Below are 20,810 nucleotides of genomic sequence, written 5' to 3'. Positions count from 1 at the left end.
AGATACCTGTGGAGAGGGCAGCAGCTGAGTAGATGCGTACTTCAGAGCTGCAGGACCTGAAGCACTTGACTGCTAGGGGCGTGGCCTAAACTCCAGAGAGCTAGGAGCTGCAAGAGAACTCGTAGCAGGGTAACTGCGAGACAAAGTTACCAAGGGGCATAGACAGGGAGGATAGTCAGGACATAGCCAATGAGTCATACACTGGGATAGCTGCAAGGTACAAGAGGGGCGAGCAGAGCGTAGTCAGATCACAGGCAATGAGTCATACACAGAGAGGATAGTGCAGTACAGAATGAACAGGCAAACTCACAACGGGAAACAGAACTGGGTCAGAACCATATAAACAAGCTATAACGAACAGGCACACAGAGGTCATTCAGCACACTCGGCCAAAGGCAAAAGTATAACTGGCAGGGATTGGAGCTTCCCAGGGGTTTAACAATCTCTCCCAGAACCAGAAAGAGGCCACAATCATTAACCCCAGGTGTGCAGGTCAAAACCTGCACTGAGCTCCAGACATTATCCCCTGACGTGCAGCTCAAAAACCTGCACTGGGATCATGACAATTGGCAGTTGGCTTTCAAACCTATACAGCTTGCAGTAGGACAACATGTGTAAAAAGGATGATGTGATCAAAATACTCATTTGGCTAATAATTCTGCACACAGTGTATATTTTTGGTGTAACATGCATACATCATGTGTGATTATGTCTGTACTTGACGCACAAGCAAAGTGCAATTGAGTCCATGTTGACACGTACAGTATTTAGTCAGTATTTTACATCAGTATTTGTAAGCCAAAACCAAAGAGTGGGTGAAAAGTACAGAAGTGAAGTGTTTCTATTATACCTTTCCTCTGATTGTTCCACTCCTGATTTTGGCTTACAAATACTGATGTAAAATACTGACCAAATACTGTACGTGTGAACAGGGCCTCAGTCAGATTTTGGAAAGGATTGATCTTTAAGTATGGGGTAACAGTGCTAACTTTTTTACTATTTCTTGCTTATTTTATTTAGTTTTCTTTTTAAGATCATGCTTATCCTTGCTCCAGGTCTTGCTTACGCAGTAAAATTGGTTCAGAAGCAATTCAAGACATTGCCATACACCTGAGGCTCAGTTCACACTGCCGCAGAATTTATCAGACCAGTCATGTCCGCAATTTGCAGTTCTGCTTGCCCTTCAGAAGCTTACTGCTGTTAACATTCACTAGTCTGGTCCGTAAATCGGACCAAACTGGAATACGTTGCGATTTTTTTTCCCCATCGTCATTAGTCATTGTGAAAAGTAGCCTGTGGGCACCAGCATGAAGACTAACATTGATCTAAATGCTGCCCATGTGAGGTCAGTTTTTCTAAAACATTTGAACTCAAGATACGATCATATGAAAGTACACCTACATAGCTAAAAGCTTGTTTGGCAACAATTTTGAAGCTCCTTTGAGAAAAAAAAAATCCAGAATGTCGAAAGATCTAAATGGAAGAAAAGTACTAGGAGACAAGAAGGAGCGCAATATGGTCTTATCCGATGATACCAGTACAATGATTGATGTGAGACCACTCACCTGATGTAGTTGCAAATAGCAACAAGAAACGAGCATGTGTTTCAGCTGCTGCAGGACACCGGTCACAAAGTGCCAAGAGTGAAAGAAAAGTAAAATGGAGGTGTCAACAACTGCGCTGCTGATAACGATTCAATAGCAGGATAAAATCAACAGATTTTATCGTGCTATTGAATCCTTATTAGCAGCACAGTTGATGACACCTTCTTTTTACTTTTCATCCACCCGTGAAAGATCTAAATGACAAACCTCCATAAATGTGGACCTAACCTTACAGTTTGTAGACCTCTTGTAGTAGCACCAGTCTCCAACATTTTATTTATTAACGTTTCATAATACTTAATACTAATTCATATTTATTTTCCATGCAAATCAAATAGAACATAATTAGGTAGAATTATATTTTTCATGAAACGTAAAATTAATTCTATGTATAAAGCAATTGTACTGATCATTATAAAGAATAAACAAAATAAAAAAAAATTCATTTTGGCAGATGACTGCATTATATATACCTTGCTGTAACTGATCATATCTTAATTTCACATTTTTAGTTATACACACTATATTGTTGAGTAAGAAACGCTTACTTGAAAGCATGTAAAAGTCATTGAGATACACTGGCTCCTCATCCTATAAAAAGATAAATTAATGCATGAAATGCATAATATAGATAAATACAGTTGTTTGAAAAAGTGTTTGTCCCTTCCTGATTTCCTATTCTTTTGCATGTTTGTCACACTTTAATGTGTCACCAAACAAATGTAAATATTAGACAAAGAAAACACAAGTAAACACAAAATGCAGTTTTTAAATTAAGGTCTTTATTATTAAGGGAAAAAGGAATCCAAACCTATAGGGCCCTGTGTGAAAAATCGATTGCCCCCTCTTAAAACATAAATTAAATGTGGTTTATCAATCAAGAAAGCACTTAAATAGGACCTGCCTGACAAAATGATGTAGACCAAAAGATTCCCAAAAGCTAGACATCATGCCGCAAACCAAAGATATTCTGGAACAAATGAGAAACAAAGTAATTGAGATCTATCAGGAAAAGATTATAAAGCCATTTCTAAACCTTTGGGACTCCAGAGAACCACAGTGAGACCCATTATCCACAAATCACAAAAACCTGGAACAGTGGTGAACCTTCGCAGGAATGGACGGCCAACCCGAATTACCCCAAGAGTGCAGCAATGACTCATGCAAGAGGTCACAAAAGACCACACAACATTCAAAGAACAGCAGGCCTCACTTGCCTCAGTTAAGTTCAGTGTTCATGACATAAGACTGGGCAAAAATGGTCTGCATGACTTTTGGGAGAATACTGACAAGACAGAAGGTTAACTTTTAGGAAGTTCCCATTACATCTGGCATAGAAGTAAAAGGAACATCATACCAACAGTAAAATGTGGTGGTAGTGTGATGGTCTGGGGCTGTTTTTCTGCTTCAAGACCTGGAAGACTTGCTGTGGTAAATCGAACCATGAATTCTGTTGTCTAACAAAAAGTCCTGAAGGAAAATTTCAGACCATCTGTTCATGACCTCAAACTGAAGCACACTTGGTTTATGCAACAGGACAATGATCCTAAACACACCAGCAAGTTCACCTATGAATGGCTTAAGAAAAACAAAATTAAGACTTTGGAGAAGTCTAGTCAAAGTCCTGGCCTTAATCCGACTGAGATGCTGTGGCATGACCTTAAAAAGGAGGTTCATGCTCAGAAACCCTCCAATGTGGCTGAATTACAACAATTCTGCAATGATGAGTGGACCAAAATTCCTCAAGAGAGTTGTAAAAGACACATTGCCAGTTATAGCAAATGCTTGATTACAGTTGTTGCTGATAAGGGGGTCCCGACCAATTATAAGGTTTAAGCGACAATCACTTTTTCTCACATGGCTTTTTTTTCCCCTTAATAATAAAGACCTTCATTTAAAAAACTGCTTTTAGTGTTTACTTGTGTTATCTTTGTCTAATATTTAAATTTTTTGGTGAACTGAAACATGTAAGTGTGACAAACAAAGAACAGAGTAGGAAATCAGGAAGGGGCAAAACTTTCTCACACAACTGTGTATATACAGTATGTAGATATACACAAGTGCTTCTCACAAAGTTAGAATATCATCAAAAAGTTAATTTATTTAAGTTCTTCAATACAAAAAATGAAAACTCATATACTGTAGTATATAGAGTCATTACAAACAGAGTGATCTATTTCAAATGTTTATTTCGGTTAATGTTGATGATTGTGGCTTACAGACAATGAAAACCCAAAAGTCATTATCTCAGTAAATTAGAACACTTTATAACACCAGCTTGAAAAACTATTCTAAAATCCAAAATCAAAATATTGGACTACTGGAATGTTTGTTCAGTAAATGCACTCAATACTTGGTCGAGGCTCATTTTGCATTAATTACTGCATCAATGCGGTGTGGCATGGAGGTGATCAACCTGTGGCACTGCTGAAGTGTAAGGGCAGCCCAGGATGCTTTGATAGCAGCCTTCAACACGTCTGCATTGTTGGGTCAGGTGTCTCTCATCTTCCTCTTGACAATACCCCATAGATTCTCTATGGGGTTAAGGTCAGGCAAGTTTGCTGGCCAATCAAGCACAGTGATATTGTTGTATTTAAACCAGGTATTGGTTCTTTTGGTAGTGTGGGCAGGTGCCAAGTCCTGCTGGAGAATGAAATTTCCATCTCCAAAAAGCTTGTCGGCAGAGGGAAGCATGAAGTGCTTTAAAATTTCTTGGTAGATGGCTGCGCTGACTTCAGTCTTGATAAAACACAGTGGACCCTTACCAGCAGATGACATGGCTCCCCAAACCATCACTGATTGTGGAAATTTCACACTAGACCTCAAGCAGCTTGGATTGTGGCCTCTTCACTCTTCCTCCAGACTCTGGGACCTTGATTTCCAAATGAAATGCAAAATTTACTTTAATCTGAAAACAACACCTTGGACCACTAAGAAACAGTCCAGTTCTTTTTCTCCTTGGCCCAGGTAAGACACTTCGGCATTGTCTATAAGTCATGAGTGGTTTGACACAAGGCATACAACACTTGTTGCCCATGTCCTCCATACGTCTGTATGTGGTGGCTCTTGTAGCAAAGAATCCAGCCCCAGTTCACTCATTGTGAATCTCCCACAAATTTTTGAATGGCCTTTTCTTAACAATCTTTCAAGGCTGTGGTTATCCCTATTGTTTGTGCACCTTTTTCTACTACACTTTTTCCTTCCACTCAATTTTCCATTAATATGCTTGGATACAGCCAGCTTTTTTAGCAATGACCTTTTGTGGCTTACCCTCCTTGTGGATTGTCACTGACTGCTTTCTGGACATCTGACAAGTCAGCAGTCTTCCCCATGATTGTGAAGCCTACTGAAACAGACTAAGGGACCTTTTTAAACGCGTAGGAAGCCTTTGCAGGTGTGTTTTGTTAATTATTCTAATTTACTGAGATAATGACTTTTGGGTTTTCATTGGCTGTAAGTCATAATCATCAACATTAACAGAAATAAACACTTGAAATAGATTACTCTGTTTGTAATGACTCTACATAATATATGAGTTTCATTTTTTGTATTGAAGAACTGAAATAAATTAACTTTTTGATGATATTCTAATTTTGTGAGAAGCACTTGTATATGTAGTTGTGTGAAAGTGATTTAAAAGTTATATGGAGAATAATGCTACTAACATAATTTCAATAACACGTTTGCAGGTAATTTGACAGTGTACTTATATTTTAATTTCTCCAAAAAGAATACATTTTGAATTTTCACTGACTAATCCAATTGGAGTAAAGAAGAATTAATATTAAAACATAACTTTAATGACAAATTCTATTTAAATATTTTTGTTTTACTATTATTAAAACACACAAGATGTTAGACAATCTAATAGATTGTGATAAACGATAAGGTATCGTGCCCTATCTACTGGAGAGCAAATTTTGTTTAATTATAGCAACATGATATTTTCTCCCCTTTATTTCATATACTGTCACTGTCAATCAGGTTTTTGCCCCCACAGTATAACAGATTTATTCAATATTACGCTTCCTGTGTGAACCTGAGAAGATAACCGCCCTTAAAGCGAATCTGTCACCTCATTTTTGGCCTATGAGATGCAGCCACCGCCATCAGGGACTTATCTAGATAAACCCCCGATGTAACCTGAAAGAGAAGAAAAACAAGTTAGATTATACTCACCCGGGGATCCAGTCCGATGGGTGTTACGGTCCGGTCCGGCGCCTCCCATCTTCTAGCGATGACGTCCTCCTCCTTACTTCTGCCGCAGCTCCTGCTCAGGCGTACTTTATCTGCCCTGTTGAGGGCAGAGTTGAGTACTGCAGTGCGCAGGTACCGGGAAAGGTCAGAGAGGTCCTGCGCACTGCAGTACTTTACTCTGCCCTTAACAGGGCAGATAAAGTTCGCCTGCGCAGGAGCCGCGGCAGAAGTAAGAAGGAGGATGTCGTCACAAGAAGATGGGAGGTGCCAGACAAGACCACGACACCCATCGGACCGGACGCCCGGGTGAGTATAATCTAACTCATTTTTCTTATCTTTCAGGTTATATCAGGGGCTTATCTACAGCATTACAGAATGCTGTAGATAAGCCCCTGATGGCGGTGGACGCATCTCATAGGCCAAAAATGAGGTAACAGATTCCCTTTAAAGGGCTTTAAGTCTGGATGTTATTATGTGTATTTTCAGCAGCTTCCCCCTTGTTTGCTTAAATACAGTTTTCAATAGATATTGAAACTGTAGCAGTTACTAACAGCAATGTGCTGCGCATTAAGTGGAGCTATTGCTATAATAAAATTTTTATCTATTGTCACTGGACAAATTTTCAACAGCAACACACTGTATTTTAGTTGGAGCTATGCTATCAATATAACTAGTATTAGGGTGCTCTTCTCTAGGATATCAATAGAAAGCACATGGGCATCACCACTCTCCTAAGCATAGGCTAAAAAGAAACATGCAGTGCTCTTCAATATGGAACCCCAGATCCCAACCAGGATCTACACCGGATAAATCGATTTTCAAATGTATAAATCAAGCCCTACACATTTCATCATGATTGATTACTGCCATGACCATCAGGGGCTAGCAGGTATGCATAAAGCAATCGACGGGATTCTAATATCATTATGATGTAACCTTGCCGATATGTTTAAAAATACATAAATTACAAAGCTTCTCTTATCATTTGCAATGTTAATCACAGACAGCACACAATCTATGCACTGATGAAATCCATGTGCTATCCGTGATTTCCTTGGACCTATAACTTGTACTGGTACTTCTCATCCGTTATGCCAGTAACAAAATGGACATTTCTCCATAATTTTTGCATGGACACACGGTCCACGAAAAGAAACCAATGTATGAACAGCCCCATAGAGTATAACAGGTACATGTGCTATTCGTGAAAATCATGGATAGAACATGTATGTGAAAAACGTACATCTGAATGAGGCCTTATACTGGTCTTCTCTATATATAGAAAATATTTGACTGTTCTCATGGGTAGGATCTCTCACTCCACCTGTGGCCTTTTTGACTACAGACTTTGTCCATGCTATATGCAAAAGACTGACCTCTTGCTTCACTCTACACTTCAGGAAAAAACTATTGATAATTTGCATATGATCCCATATTAGATAAAGTATTCTAATAGCTATACGTCAGTATTTATGTAATGCATGTTATTTGAGAAATTTTATATAATATTTGTTGTAATGCAATAGCGTTCATGGAAGATGGCACTTACCAGAACTTTGTTCATTGTGCAACCTCCAAATATAAATGCAATATTTCCGGCGACGGCTAAAGCATGGCCGTACCTACACATTGTATAGGAACAAATGTTTTTAGTTAACTACATGTGAATGCAGCTTTTATAACACATAAGGCAATACACACACTATTAACATTGGCACAATAGACGGGAATACACAGGACCTGGTCTTCTTACGGGTCTACTTAGTGTATGAAATACTAACTCCTTCTCATGCTCTCTAACCACCGAATGTCTGTGAAGAAAATCCCTTTCGGCCGATGACTTGTCTACTTTACATCAGCACAATTTTTTAAATATATTTTTTTAGTTAGGAAGTTAGAAGAGTTAAAATTTCAGCAGCAATTTCTAATTTTTTCAACAAAATATACACTCACTGGCCACTTTATTAGGTACACCATGCTAGTAACGGGTTGGACCCCCTTTTGCCTTCAGAACTGCCTCAATTCTTCGTGGCAGAGATTCAACAAGGTGCTGGAAGCATTCCTCAGAGATTTTGGACCATATTGACATGATGGCATCACACAGTTGGCGCAGATTTGTCGGCTGCACATCCCTGATGCGAATCTCCCGTTCCACCACATCCCAAAGATGCTCTATTGGATTGAGATCTGGTGACTGAGGAGGCCATTTGAGTACAGTGAACTCATTGTCATGTTCAAGAAACCAATCTGAGATGATTCGAGCTTTATGACATGGCGCATTATCCTGCTGAAAGTAGCCATCAGATGCCTGTTCTTAGCTGAGAGGAGTGGTACCCAGTGTGGTCTTCTGCTGCTGTAGCCCATCTGCCTCAAAGTTCGACGCACTGTGCGTTCAGAGATGATCTTCTGCCTACCTTGGTTGTAACGGGTGGCAATTTGAGTCACTGTTGCCTTTCTATCAGCTCGAACCAGTATGCCCATTCTCCTCTGACCTCTGGCATCAACAAGGCATTTCCGGCCACAGAACTGCCGCTCACTGGATTTTTTTTCTTTTTCGGACCATTCTCTGTAAACCCTAGAGATGGTTGTGCGTGAAAATCCCAGTAGATCAGCAGTTTCTGAAATACTCAGACCAGCCCTTCTGGCACCAACAATCTTGCCACGTTCAAAGGCACTCAAATCACCTTTCTTCCCCATACTGATGCTCGGTTTGAACTGCAGGAGATTGTCTTGACCATGTCTACATGCCTAAATGCACTGAGTTGCCGCCATGTGATTGGCTGATTAGAAATTAAGTCTTAACACACAGTTGGACAGGTGTACCTAATAAAGTGGCCAGTGAGTGTACAATGCCATTTTTTACAGACCACATTACATTTGACTTTGGGGAGACAATATGACAGGAAATACCCAAAAGTGATACCATTCTAATAACTGCATCGCTCAAAGTCCTCAAAACCACATTCAAGAAGTTTATTAATCCTTTAGATGCTTCACAGGAATGAATGCAATATGGAAGGAAAAAATGAACATTTTACTTTTTTCACAAAAATTCTAATTTAGCCCCAATTTTTTTATCTTCAGAAAAGTGACAAAAGAAAATGAACCTCAAAATTTGTTGTGCAATTTCTCATAAGTGCGCCACTCTGTGTGGAGGAAAACTACTGTATTGGTGCATGGCAGGGCTCGGAAGGGAAGGAGCACCATTTTACTTTTTCAATGTAAAACTGTCTGGAATGAAGAGCGGACATCATGTCACTATTGGAAAGACTCTGATGTGCCTAAACACTGGAAACCCCACAGGAGTGACCCCATTTTGGAAACTAGCCCCTCATGGAATATATCTAGATGTGTGGTAAGCACCTTGAACCCTCAGGTGCTTCACAGAAGTTAATAATTTAGAGCCGTAAAAATAAAAAAACCACTTCTTTCCCACAAAAATGTTTTTTAGCCCAAATTTTTTTATTTTCACAAGGATAAAAGGAGAAATTGGACCCCATAATTTGATGTACAATTTCCCCAGAGTACGCCAATACCACTTTAGTGAGGCAAAACTATTGTTTGGGTGTATGGCGGGGTTTGGAAGGGAAGGAGCACCATTTGACTTTTTGATGGAAAAATGTCTGGAATCATGTCACGTTTGGAGCATAATGTGCATAAACAATGGAAACCTCCAACAAGTGACCCCATTTTGGAAGCTAGACCCCTCAAGGAGTATGTCTAGATTAGTGATGAGTGAGTATGCTCGTTACTCGAGATTTCGTTTGTGTCACCGCAGCTGCATGATATGTGGCTTCTAGACAGTCTGAATACATGTGGGGGATTGCCTGTTTGTTAGGTAATGCTCGAAAATCTCGAGTAACGAGCATACTCGTTCATCACTAGTCTAGATGTGTGGTGAGCACCTTGAACCTCCAGGTGCTTCATAGACGTTTATAATGTTGAACTGTGAAAATAAAAAAAAACATTTTCCCACAGTGCAGATTTTACTGTTATGGTTTGCGTGTGCCATGACCCACTAGGAGAGTTTCTGAGGTGCCAGAACAGCAGAACCCCCTATAAATTACCCATTTTACAAATTATACCTCTCAATGAATTCAGCTAGGGGTGCAGTGATCATATTGACAACACAGGTTTGTCACAGAATTTTATACCATTGGGCAGTGAAGAAAAAATAATTACATTTTTACCACAATAAGTTTGTTTTAGCCCCAGATTTTATATTTTCAAAGGAGAAATGGGTAAAATTGGCACCAAAATTTGTCACACAATTTCTGTTGAATGTGGTAATAACCCATATGTGGCTGTGCAGCACTGCTTAGCTGTCATGAGTGTGTCATGCCAACCTGGGAGATCTGGTGGTAGATGATCACTACATATTGTGAATCGCAGATCTTCCATTTAGCCTGTGTATTTGGATCCCATATTAAATGAACTTGGTTTCCCTTGGTGCAGAAGAGGTTAACGACCCTTTCTATGATTGTCAGAAACAAGCAGCTCCATTTCAGCTGCTTCTGATCTGGTCTTTAGCTCTTCCTATAAAACCTGGCCAGACCGTCTCTGTCTTGCCAGTGAAAGCTCTGCTTCCTTGCTCTTAGGAGATTTGTCTTCCAGTGTGGTGTGCTTAAGCTAAGTGTTTTGGAGAGAAGTTGTTGTAGAGGTGTTCTGTTCTATATGTGTGTTATCTCCTGGTCCTTGTTTCCCGTTAACTTTATTCCTCCCTACCCCCATCCTCCTCCCTATTTCTGGTTGGTGCTTTTGTAGGATAGAGGGTTTCTGTTATCCCTGTTTTGTCTTATGAGTCTTGTTCACATTACATTTCTGTCCCAGGCTCCATGGAGTGTGGGAGGGGACAGACCAGGGATTAACAGGAGCATAGTGAGATCGGAAACTCTGGCCTCTCTGCCATCAACAGTATCCCCAAGACAGGTGCAGTTAGGGTCCCAGTTCCAGGGACAGTTTAAGGCCCCCTCCCCTACCTATTATCCATAATAGGTAGGGGAGGGGGGCCTTAAACTGATCTGATCATCGCCTCTATGTAGCAGAGTCGATCGCGTTATGGCAGCTTCTCGTCTCCCATGGAGACGATTGATGCATGCCAAAAGAGAAAAAAATGTTTTTAAAAATATTAAAAAAAATTAAAGAAATAAAAGTTTAAATCACCCTCCTTTCGCCCCATTCAAAATAAAACAATTAAAAAAAAATCAAACATACACATATTTGGCATCGCTGTTTTCCGAATCGCCCGATCTATCAATAAAAAAAGGGTTAACCTGATTGCTAAACGGCATAGCGAGAAAAAAGTAAAAACGCCAGAGTTAAGTCTTTTGATTCGCCGAGACATTGCATTAAAATGCAAAAACGGGCATTCAAAAGATTATATCTGCACCAAAATGGTATCAGTAAAAATTTCAGCTCAGCACGCAAAAAGTAAGCCCTCATCCAACCCGAGATCACAAAAAATGGAGACACTACGGGTATTGGAAAATGGCACAATTTATTTTTTTTTCTAATAAACTTTGGATTTTCTTTACCACTTAAATAAAAAAGAACCTAGCCATATTTGGTGTTTATGAACTCCTAATGACCTGGAGAAGCATAATAGCAGGTCATTTTAAGCATTAAGGGGACCTAGTAAAAAAGTCAAACAAAAAACAAGTATACGATTGCCCTTTTTTTGCAATTTCACAGCACTTGAAAATTTTTCCTGTATTTTAGTGCACAAAATGGTAAAACCAATGGTGTCGTTCAAAAGTACAACTTGTCCCGCAAAAAACAAGCCCTCACATGGATATATTTACAGAAAAATAAAAAAGTAATGGCTCTGGGAAGAAGAGGAGCGAAAAACAGAAACGCAAAAATGAAAAAGGGCAAGATCTTAAGCCCCAGACCACACCTTGGGGTAGAGATAAGGTGGACAACCTCCCACTCGCTCTATGGTCATCCGCAAAAAAACCTAGCGCTTTAAACAAATTGGCTGTTAACCCCTCGCAGCACTTAATGTGCTGGAAGAAAATTTCTGGGTTTTACATCACTTTAGCCATGAAGCGCAGTGAAACATACCTCCCCTCCAGCACCTTACCAGTAACTTTGTCTCACCCTTCATTACATTTTACGTAATAGCGAAAATAAAAATACTATACCAATACTTACGAATATTTATATATAAAAAAAAAAAAAAAAAGCACATATATTTGGTTTCACCTTTTCTGGAACGATATGATCTATAAAACTGTCACACTATCTAACCCCTTCAGTCAACACTATAAAAAAGTGGCAAAATTTATGCTTTTTCATCATACTGTGAAAGAAAACCTCAATATTCCCCCAATAAAATGTGATAAAAAAATAAATGTAAATAAAAATAGTATAGCTGAACCCTTCACCTTATTTTGCAAAAAAACAAGCTGCCATTTTGCTACGTCAGCTGAACTATAATAAGTTATAGATCTCAGAGAATAATGATGCAAAAACAATTATTTTTTCTAAAAGATAGTTTTTATTGTGTAAAAGCGCCAAAACATAAAAATACGATGTAAGTGTGGTATCGCTGTAATCGTACTGACCCAAAGAATAAAGCTGCCTTATCACATGGTTAATGGCATAAAAAACCCATGAAAAACAACTTCTGAATTTCTGTTTTTTGTTCATTCTGCCTCCCCAAAAAACGTAATAGAAAGCAATGGGGCATTGACACATTCAGCAGAAATTGCGTGACAAATTTTGGTGCCAATTTTACCCATTTCTTCAAGTGAAAATATAAAATCTGGAGCTAAAACAAACATTGTGCTAAAAATGTAATTATTTTTTATTCACTGCCCAATAGTATAAAATTCTGTGACACCTTTGGTGTCAATATGATCACTGCACCTCTAGATGAATTAATTGAGACTTTATGCTCCACTGTTCTGGCATCTACCAATGTGACATGGCACTCTCAAACCATTCCAGCAAAATCGGAACTCCAATATGGTGCTTCTTCCCTTCCGAACACAGTTCATTTTCTCCTATTTACCGTTTTGAAAATTAAAAACTAGGGCCAAAGCAATAACAAATTGAGAAATTGCTGAGCAACGTTAAACTCTTCTAACTTCATTTATGAATAATTATGCTTAAAAAACGATGGTGATGTAAAGTAGACATGTGGTAAATGCTATTTATTATCTATTTTGTGTGGTATAACTATTTCGTTTCAGGGAATAAAAAATTAGGGTTTAAAAATTGCGAAATTTTCCAACTTTTTGGCAAATTTTTTATATTTTCATAAAAATGCAAATCAAGTCGACGAAAGTTTACCACTAACATGAAGTATGTGTCAACAAAAAAACAATCTCACAATCAGTGGGACATGTTGAAGCGTTCCAGAATTATTACCCCATAAATTGATGCCTGGTCAGAAAGATGAAAACAGGCTTGGGGGTGAAGGGATTAAATGGTTATCCATGTATTGATAAGTGTGTATTGTTGGATAGTGCTTTTGAAAATAAGCAACTTCGCTATTTAATGCTTATTACATTTTTCAGCCTTTCTTGAGATATTAACAATTTTATTTTGTTTACAGCTTGTTGCCTTGGAGACTGACCACCACTGCTAGACCGCAGAACATGTGTAGTGCTTGGAAGCCCATTTCTGTAGAGCTGGTAAGCACTTTTTCAAAGCCTACCAGGATTGCATGAATCCGCCATTATCTCTCAATCCCGCCCAGCTTCAGTGCAGTGCTTACAAGCTAGGGTTCTTTTACACTTCCCGTGTTTTTTGCGAGCTGTATTTCCATAATTTTCACGGTCTGCCACAAAAAACCTTGGATCGTTATTTTTCCGTTTTGACACATTGGTGGTGGGAAAAAATACGGCGTTCCGCAAACAAGGTGTATCGCAAAAACAAGCTACCATTGTTTTTGTGGCACCATTGAAATCTATTGAGGCCGTGTCCGTAAGCCGTGAAAAATATTGAGCAAGCTCGATACTTTCACGGCCATATATACGGCCCTCACGGCCATATGGCACACAGCGCTCCGATTAATTTTTGTGGGCCATTTTTGCGACCCCATAGAAATCTATTGGGGAGGCCCGCAAAAACACAGCAAATGTAAAAGAATCCTTAGACAGCAGCAGTGGTCGGTCTCCTAGGCAATAAGTTGTAAACAGAATAAAAGGTGTTACTATCCCCAGAAAGGCTGAAAATTTTAATAAGCAGTAAATGACAAAAGTACTTGTTTTTAAGAGCACTATCTGACAATGTCTATGAAAATTATTATTATTATTTATTATTATTATAGCACCATTTATTCCATGGCGCTTTATATGTGAAAAGGGGAAAATGTGAAAAACCCTTTAAAGGGAATCTGTCACCCTTTTTTTGCCCTATGAGCTGCCGGCATTGACATCAGGGGATTATCTACAGCATTCTGTAATGCTGTAGATAAGCCCCCGATGTAACCTGAAAGATTAGAAAAACACGTTATATTATACTCATTGGAAGGGAAAGTCTGGTCCGATGGGTGTCGCAGTCTGGTCCGACGCCTCCCATCTTCATACGATGCTGTCCTCTTCTTCCCTTCCTGTAGTGGCTCCGGCGCAGGACAGGACAGAGCAGAGTCCTGCAGTGTGCAGGCGTCGGGAGAGGTCTGGCGCCTGTGCACCGCACTATTCTGCTCTGCCCTCAACAGGGCAGAGCAGTGCGACTGGGCCGGAGCCACTACAGGAAGGGAAGAAGAGGATGGCATCGTATGAAGATGGGAGGCGCCTGACCGGACCGCCCCCTTCGGTGAGTATAATTTAACGTGTTTTTCTTATCTTTTAGGTTACATCAGGGGCTTATCTACAGCATTACAGAATGCTGTAGATAAGCCCCTGATGTCAATGCCGGCAGCTGATTGTCCAAAAAAAGGGTGACAGATTCCCTTTAAGATTAGGAAATGAAACCAAGGTCCCGTGTTCAGTGAAGAACAGAATGACTTGAATAAGCTATACCATTGTAGATACAAGTCACTGTTAGTAAATGTAGAGAAAAAGCATCACTAGGCATGGCTATATGAAAAGAGACCGGTCCACTAGAATAAAGTAAAGGAATTGGAGCTGGGTGATATGACCAGCGTGACCAATATCAATATTGATGAGCTGAGCCTTTAACGATTCATTGCTTGGTTAGCCCAAATCATGATTTTGTTTCAATTAAATGTCCTTAGAGAATGGTAGTGAATAAAAACAGGAGGAAAAAAGCTATGATTGAAATATCTGGGATAACTAAGTTCAGCACTCGGCTATCTCATAGACACTGAATGGAGCGAAGGTTTTCATGGTTGTCTGACAAGGAAAAGGGGGGAATCTAGCAGAGAGACCCCCAGCAATCTGCAAGTTACTTGCTAACTTGGTACAAGCAATTTTAGGAGTGCCTTGAAAAGAATACTAAGTGCAGCAAAAGATGTAAAGTAGATTGTAAGCACACATAGGCCGGCCGTAATGTATCTATTCTACCCTATCTCTGTCTCTTTTCACAATTTACATTTTTCTAAACTAAATATGAGAAATAAGTCATTAAACATACCGTGGTCTTGGTGCATCCCCAACAACGTTGCTTTGTACCCAATGCCCGCTTGCCAAAGCCATTGTTTTTCAAGCTTAAAAAAAAAACCATAAATCCAATGACATTGCAATGTAACTCCTTCACTTTTAAGAAAATCATGTGGTTTATTTTACATACCAGTGCACCACACAGCTTCTTCCCTTACCAGATGTGACCGGTCACTGTCCCCAAAGCAGGATTAAATTGAATACTTGATATGAAGCTATAAAAGCTACTTAGTAACTGAAGGTATACAGAGCTGAATACTGACCGTAGCTTTGATGAATGCTTTATTTTACTTGGCACTTGTTGCCATGGATCAGAGCAAACAAAGACAGCCAGCAAAGTATGAAATTTGCATGAACAGTTTCCGGCTAAGAAGAACACATGGCAGGTAAAGCTGATATGCTATACTCTTTGTTTCAGCAAGTTCAGGAGCTCAGATCACTTTGTGCCAGGTGCGGAAAAGCATGTCTCACATATAGTATGAACTCTTCAAGACAATATGGGCACCGAGGAAAAAAAACTATTACATACAATTCACATTGACCTCTAAATTACTGAATTTTGCTGCAATGCAGAACTAATGCCAAATTTTTGTAAATGCCTTCTATATGCGAGAGCTAGACATTATTTATTTTATGTCCTCAACATTTTCTGAAGATCTTTTCAGAGATTCTCATCAATCCCATCAGGGCTTGCATTTAAATTTTCGGATGAAGTATGCACTACACCACCAATTCTATATGACACCATTTCACCTGGCAGTACATTAGGCTATGTTTCCATAATAGTGAAGGCTTTGTTCAGCAGTTCAAAGTTCACAGAACATTACAACATGCACAGTTATTGTATTAAGCTGCCAAAAATTGGCATGGTTCAATGCTGAGATCTGCTGTAGCAGTGTTGTACTAAACAAAAGCCATAACACAAATATGAACCAAGCCGCAAATGGCCCATTAAAAAAATTGTTAAAAAGATTATCCTGAACTCTGAACCAGTTACTGGTATTGTCATAAATGATTAAGCATAATGCCCTCTAAAGATCCCTATATACCGCATTTTGTGGATTATAAGACGCTCCGGATTATAAGACGTACCCCAAATTTTGAGGACAAAAATAGGAAAAAACCTTTTTTTTAATAAAATGGTGGTGCTTCTTATAATCCATGCATCTTATTGCTTCCCGGGGGGGTGGTGACTGCGGTGAAGCGGGGTCCCAGGGTAGCTGCTGGAGGAGGCTGGGATGAGGGGGTGTTCGGATGTGCGGTGCGGCGCCACTGCGGTTGTCCTGTGCTGCGGGGGGGGGGGTTCTGCCAACATTGTGTGAAACGCCAGAGCCCCCGCAGTTCCATGGTTTCCTATGCGAGGTGAACTCTAGGAAAATGGCCGCCGGGTGGCGGCACAGGCACAGATGGAGATCTTGGCCATTTTTCCAAGCCCCCACAGCACCGGACACCCCCTCATCCCAGCCTGCAGCAACGGTACTGGTAATGTATATCCGCATTATAAGACGCACCCCCATTTTCCCCCCAAGTTTTTGGGGAAAAAAGTGTGTCTTGTAATCCGAAAAATATGGTACCTTTTCTGTCAAGTTTATGTTACTTTGTGCCCTTCTGCTTTGCTTTTTGTGCCCTGACACCTGATCTGCATCACTTCCAGCCATCACTTCCAGCCATCACTTCCTCCTCAGAATCCTCTACTCCTGTCTTAGTACATTGCACAGCGCTCCTCATTCCTTGGCTGGGCTGCAAGCCAGCAGTGATCACACCCCCTTTAACTCTATGTCATAGAGAAAATTAAAATATTTGCAGAAGAGGAGAGAAAGAGCTTGCACTCTACAACTTGTCTCCACATGATCCTATGTAGCTGACCTGCTCCTTCAGAATCAGGTAATTAAGGAAACTCCTAATGGCTAACAGATGAGAGACCATTGCTCGAGGAATGTGGATAAGCAGATTTATGATCGAAATAAGAATGAGGAGAGACGTAAAGATCTTTGTCTGCTTATTAGAAATTAAGAAGGGAGGTTTGCATGAACTGCGCCGATATAATAGATCGGAAAGTCATATTTTTGGAAAAGTGATGAAGTGGTGAATGGAAAGCATAAATAACAGCCTAATAGACAAGGCTAAACCTGTCATATTTGGGGTATATGCAGCAATAAAATAATAATAAAAAATATGACTACAATGTTTAGCATCTGCGTCCCCCAGGAACGAAGATTTCATGAAAATAAGCAATATCATAATTTTCTGAAACTGAAGCCACATCCCATGACCAGCCCTTTTAGAAGTCATCAAGAGGAGGTGTGTGGTTGTAACTTAGGAGCTAATAAAAGGCAAATGCCAAAGTTTGAACCTTCTCAGTCCCTGGATGTGCAGCTGTGGTTCTGTCCGCTTTGTTTCTGGAGGACCTCCCTCCATAAATCTGAAGCCATTTTTCTACCTAATTTTACCACTAGAATTAAGTACATTGTCACAAAAAGATAATCTCAGATTCAGGGGATACGTAGAAGAATTCCCAAGTAATATTACCACATACAGTGACAATGGTCAGATTTGAAAAAATTGGCCTGGTTAAAAAGAAAATTGCTTTGGCGGGAATGTTTTAGAGTGCAATTGACTGCCGATACACATTAAAACAGAGGCAGCTAAAGGGCCTTATTCCCTCATAAGGGTATAGCGCATCCCAGAGTCAAAAAAATATCGGAGGTCTCAGCTACATGGTGTAGTGGAGACCCTGGAGAACATGATCAGGGCCAGATTTTAATTGAACAACGGCAATCACGTAAAACAAAAAGTGTGCCTGGTATTAAAATCATTTCTCCTCTTTCTGACATGATATACATGTCAGAGTAGAGAGAAATTATGTCCCCATGCAATCCTCCAGTCCCTCCTGCTCCATCCCTGGCGCTAAAAAATGGTGGGCGCATGAGTAGTGCACCACCGAGATCTACGGGCCGGCAACAGCAGATATTTGTCCTGTTGGTTTCCTTTTGATCACTGTAATAGACCCTATTACAGTGATCAGAAGCCAATAATTAGTATGTCATCTGCCTCGTGTCATCCACTTAGTCCAAATTTTTAGTCTATAATTTTTATTTCTTTCATTCTGTGCCATTAGGGTTAGGCTCTGGGTTGGGCTCAGAGTTAGAGTTATGGTTAGGGTTGAGGTTTTTTCAAAAGTAAAACAAAAATTATGACGATATGACAACTCAAGTTTACATAGGGTGCTCGGGTATGTATCATGTATCTCAGGTGTGTGACATCGGCGGCCGTGCCCGCCGATGCCCCTTCAGCGGCGGTGCCCGCCGCAGCGTCCCCTCACCTGCGCCCTCCTGTCCACGCGCACTTCCGCTCTGGTCTCCGCTCTGCTGCGGGTAACCGCGCCGGCCTTAGGCCGCGCACGCGCGTTCCCCCGCTCTCTTCTGCTAGTAGGGGGCGTCGCTGAGGGGCGGGTCTGTAGGACGTACTTCCGGGTTCTGGATATATCAGGCGTCCGCTCTATTCTGAGGGCGCCTGGTGATTGTTTGTGACTTCCCTGCACTCATCGGCCCCTTATCTACTCTAGTGAATCCTGCCTGTCCTTCTGCTGTTTTCCCCTGTGTGCTCTGTGCCCTGCTCCACTTCCGTCTGTCTGTCTCTGCCCGGTTTCCCCCTCTCCGATCCTCCTCCTGCGGACTCCTGCCCAGTATTTTCCGCTATCCCGTCCTGCTATCCTTGTTCTGCCTGCCTGTCCATCGAGCCGTCCCTCCTGGTACCGGCTGTCGCGGTTCTGCCCCCTGCGGTCCTGCCCCTAACGATCCCTGTACAGGGGTCGGTCTTCACCAGGTGTGCTCGGCCCAGGGGCTCCTGATCCACGACCCAGAGGGTCCACTCTTGGACGTATTAGACCAGAATTGTCACAGTATCACCAGGCCATGGATCCCGCCGGTGCCGCGGCCGCTACACAAAAGGAATTACTTTTCCTTCGAGAAAATCAGACCCGGATAATGTCCTTTATGAAGTCTATGGACACCCGGCTATCCGCCCTGCAGACCTCAGACCCCGGGCACGCCCCCCTCCTGGTCAGCCTCCAGCAGGAGCTCGCGCAGCAGCGCGACGCTCAATCCCACATCTTAAGTTACATGGCATCCGTGGATGATCGATTGCTTGCTCTGCAATCCTCTGCAGCCGCAGCAACTTCCCCCCGAGACGTAGTCTCTGCTCCGTCTCCCCGTCTGGGTAAACCCCCCAGGTACAGCGGAGACCCTAAGTTATGCCGGGGTTTTCTGAATCAATGCAGGCTACACTTTGAGCTATCCCCCCTTCAGTATCCTACTGACCGCGCCAAGGTGGCGTTCATTGTGTCCCATCTCGAGGGTGAGGCCCTGTCCTGGGTGAATCCCTTGTGGGAGAGGGATGACCCCGTAGTGTCAAGCATTCAGACTTTCTTGGAAACCTTTCGCAAGGTATTCGATGAACCGGGTCGTTTAGCATCCACCACGGAGGCCCTTTTTAACCTCCGCCAGGGTTCCCTTACAGTGGGGCAATACGCCATCCGCTTTCGGACCCTGTCTTCAGAGTTGGGGTGGAACAATGAGGCTCTTGTGGGAGCCTTTTGGAGAGGCCTCTCCAGTAAGATCAAGGATGAGCTTGCCGGGCGAGACACTCCCACCACTCTGGAGGACCTTATTTCGCTGGCCACTCGTATTGATCTACGCTTTCAGGAGCGCGCTCGAGAGGCGGTCGGAGAGAGAAGGTCCTTTAGGCTGTACCAGGCTCCTGTCCCTCGTTTCCCTGCATCTCCTGTTAGTACCGCTCCTGAGCCCATGCAGATTGATCGTGTCAGACTGTCCGAGCAGCGGCGCAGGGAGAGGATGACCAAGGGACTCTGCCTGTACTGCGGAGGGGCCAACCATTTTGTGCGTTCTTGTCCGGAGAAGCCAGAGAGGTCGGGAAATGCCTCCACCTAGGTCAGGTAAGAGAGGACCCCCTAGGTGATCAAAATTCCTCTCTCCCCCTTACCCTTTCAGCTTTGATAATTGCAGGTCGGGAGCGTGGATCTGTGGAGGCGTATGTGGACTCGGGTGCTGCTGGTAATTTCATCCGCCAGGAGGAGGTTGATAAACTCCGGATCCCGGTGAATGTATTGAGGAACCCTCATGCTATTTCCTCCGTCGATGGTAAACCTTTACCCGGACTCATCACCACGGTTACCGTCGAAGTAGACCTTCAAATCGGAGCACTCCACCTCGAGAGAATAGCCTTTTATGTCCTGCCACAACTAGCCCATGCTGTTCTTCTAGGGCTACCCTGGCTCAGACGGCACGAGCCGGTGATTGACTGGCGCTCTGGGGAAGTTCTCCGTTGGGGGCACTCCTGCCAGGAGCACTGCCTACGGGCTCTCACTCGTCCCCGTCCATGGTCGAAGCCTGCCGACCTTCCGGGCCTTCCCGCACCC

General features: G+C 41.9%; 1 protein-coding gene across 1 annotated transcript in view; it reads right to left on the bottom strand.

The window, feature by feature from the left end:
• The window catches only part of LOC141089047 (kelch domain-containing protein 1-like), a 210,138-nt gene extending 194,523 nt beyond the window's left edge, over positions 1-15,615 (bottom strand). Inside the window, exons 1-4 of the mRNA XM_073575317.1 lie at positions 15,504-15,615; positions 15,348-15,420; positions 7,351-7,423; positions 2,153-2,195 (exon numbers count right to left, since the gene is read on the bottom strand). Coding sequence (XP_073431418.1) covers positions 2,153-2,195; positions 7,351-7,423; positions 15,348-15,409 — 178 coding nt within the window. The 5' untranslated portion in view covers positions 15,410-15,420; positions 15,504-15,615. The remainder of the gene's footprint in view (positions 1-2,152; positions 2,196-7,350; positions 7,424-15,347; positions 15,421-15,503) is intronic.
• Positions 15,616-20,810: the final 5,195 nt, after the last annotated feature.

The sequence above is a fragment of the Dendrobates tinctorius genome, unplaced genomic scaffold (genome assembly GCF_039654945.1).
Source record: "Dendrobates tinctorius isolate UK_male_01 unplaced genomic scaffold, ASM3965494v1 ptg000044l, whole genome shotgun sequence".
In the NCBI taxonomy this organism is placed as follows: domain Eukaryota; kingdom Metazoa; phylum Chordata; class Amphibia; order Anura; family Dendrobatidae; genus Dendrobates; species Dendrobates tinctorius.
This window is presented reverse-complemented; position numbering and strand designations above follow the sequence as displayed.